General features: G+C 52.6%; 1 protein-coding gene across 1 annotated transcript; it reads right to left on the bottom strand.

The window, feature by feature from the left end:
* Window positions 1–767: 767 nt before the first annotated feature.
* LOC124675559 (transcription factor MYB61-like) lies at window positions 768–2,325 on the bottom strand. The gene is made up of 2 exons (XM_047211640.1): window positions 2,154–2,325; window positions 768–1,896 (listed from the first exon to the last, which is right to left on the bottom strand). The coding sequence occupies exons 1-2, from the start codon at window positions 2,284–2,286 to the stop codon at window positions 1,025–1,027; spliced, it is 1,005 nt and encodes a 334-aa protein (XP_047067596.1). The 5' UTR covers window positions 2,287–2,325; the 3' UTR covers window positions 768–1,024.
* Window positions 2,326–2,530: the final 205 nt, after the last annotated feature.

Consider the following 2,530-nt stretch of genomic DNA (forward strand, 5'->3'; position numbering starts at 1 on the left):
GAGTTATTTGGACGTGTTGTGTTGTGGACACATATATGAGGTAAGTTAACCATGTTGAGAAGAGGTGAGAATGACAATCACGATCGATGCAAACAAGCACTTGGACTTTGAATCATGGGAGCACATGGTCTCTCGCAGCTAAAATCAAAGCTTAAGCTTCTACTCTCATGCAAGCCAATGTAGTGCAGGCAACCATACAACTTGCAGAACATGGCCCTCAACCTGACCGAGCTAAACCGAGATGGATGGAGTACATCAATCTATGTCATATTTGTTCTAGGTTATTCTATGTGATATATTTTTCTATTAGTTAATATAATGAACACAGGCGGTTGGTCCTTGCTCGAATAGAAGTTGCACGCTTAATATTATGAAAGTTGCACCTTTCAATTATTTTGCAGAGTGCAAAGATATTTTTTGAAACTTTGTTGTGATCCTGCACAGAACACTCATGTTGTGATTGACTTGATGCATCTTCCATGCGCTACGTATAGGTTTGCTAATCCACTAGAAACCAAAAAAACTTCCACAGTAAAAGTACGTTCTCTCCTACAGCTCAATCATGTCCAAATTGACGCACGCACAAGCGACGTACGGGACCAACACCCCACCATCACCAAAAAGTAAAGCGATCGATCGACCGATCGAGGACGAATTGAATAACCCGCTGGACCCATGATAAAGCCAGACGTCGAAGCTGTGATTGATTAATCATCACCACACTCTTTATTAATAAATTAAGCACGCGAAAATCAAACACCTTTTCTACATGTATCCTCCATGTCTTTCTGTTTCATCATGTTCACTTTACACGCAAAGTTACAGATCAATCAACCACTCAAGAAGAAAGAAGAACGAACGGGAAGAAATGTACAAGCCAAAAACCTCGCTCGCCACACATTAGCTAGTATATATCTTGATTCTTACGCACGTACGTATTCGTGTATACATTCTTAAGCTTGGCGAGCTAGTACAATTGATTGCTCGCCGGCCGCCGGTGGTGTTGGCTGGTTGGATTCATCGACTAATTCAAGCACCAGTTGATGCCGAGCCCGCCTTGCGCGTCGAACTGCGCCGCCGCCACCGCGTCGGTGGCCTTGGTGTCGCCGTAGATGCACTGCCCTTGCTGGTACTGCTGGTAGCCGCCGTCGAACACGTAGTCGGACCACTTGAGCTCGTCCAGTGCCGCGCCGTAGTTGTCGGCGCCGGCGGTGGCGTCCTCCGTGCAGCTGCTGATGGACCCCAGCTCCAGCCAGGGCAGGTGGCTGCTGCTCTGCGTCGTGGAAGACTCGAACCCGCCACTGCTGCTTGGGTTGTTGTTGCAGCAATGCTCGTCCGTGGTGGCGGCGGCGGCACTGGGGCTGAGGCCGGCCACGGAGTTCAGCGTGCTGCAGCTCGACACCGACGGTATGACCCCGCCGTGGAGCGCGTCCGCGTCCAGGTACCCTGCGAAGTCCGCCGTGTGGTCGTACCCCGACAGCGACGACAGCGACCCGTCACCGTCCCCGCTGCCTCGGCCGTAAGCGTAGCTCTCTGCCGACACCAGCGGCGGCGGCATGTGCTCTTCCATCGTCGCCGACAGTATGAGCTCGGCGTCACTGAACACCGCCGCGCGGCTGACAACGCTGGCGGCGGCAGGGGCGAGCGGCTTGTGGGTGGCAGGGTCGATGCCGCGCTGGCGGAGCTTCTTCTTGATGAAGGAGTTCCAGAAGTTCTTCACCTCGTTGTCGGTGCGTCCCGGCAGCTGCGCGGCGATCTGCGACCACTTGTTGCCGAGGATGGAGTGGAGGTGGATGATGAGGTCTTCCTCCTCCTGGGAGAAGGCTCCCCTCTTCAGGTCAGGCCTCAGGTAGTTTATCCACCTCAGCCTGCAACTCTTGCCACACCTCTCGAGGCCTAATGCAGCAACAGATTGGACCAGTTAATTTAACCAATTCTGCACCTAAAAACGCTAAGCTTAGTTTCATCATATGAAACCATCTCTAGATTAGTTAGCAAATCAAATCTTATGGTAGCACTACTGGCATGTCATAACTGACTAGAGCTAGCGGTTGTTGCAGTTTAGCACTGCTGCATTGGTGGAAGAAGAGAGCACTAGCTATCTATCATATACAGTTAGTAGTGATCGATGTATCTAGGTTTTGTTAGGGTACCTGCGATTTTGGGGACAGAGCTCCAGCAGCCGTTGCCGTACTTGGCAATGTGGTTCATCAACTTCTCGTCCTCCTCCGGCGACCAGAGGCCTCGCCTCAGCCTCTTCTTCGGCCCGAACGACCGCTTCGACATGGTGTCACTAAGCTGCAAAGTAAGGCTCGATGGCGTGCGGCCGCCGACCGGTGCAGCTAGCTAGATAGCCGGCCGTTCCGAGCGGAAAGCGGCGGCGATGGCTGCAGCGTGGGAGGGCAGACAGAGCGATGGAGGAGGACAAAGTGAGGCTGGAGTATAAAAGGGAGCTCCGGCGGAAGGCGGGAGGTCGCTCTCAGGTAGGTGCCAACGTAGCTCTTGCTTGCTAGTGTAGAGGGACATAGAG

Source organism: Lolium rigidum, chromosome 7 (assembly GCF_022539505.1).
Source record: "Lolium rigidum isolate FL_2022 chromosome 7, APGP_CSIRO_Lrig_0.1, whole genome shotgun sequence".
NCBI lineage: Eukaryota > Viridiplantae > Streptophyta > Magnoliopsida > Poales > Poaceae > Lolium > Lolium rigidum.

What these genes read in the sequence shown, in the direction of transcription:
- LOC124675559 (XM_047211640.1), bottom strand. Translation starts at nt 2,286, where the DNA reads ATGTCGAAGCGGTCGTTCGGGCCGAAGAAGAGGCTGAGGCGAGGCCTC. An exon ending in CTCTGTCCCCAAAATCGCAG is followed by an intron (nt 1,897 to 2,153) that starts GTACCCTAACAA and finishes TTGCTGCATTAG; the next exon opens with GCCTCGAGAGGTGTGGCAAG.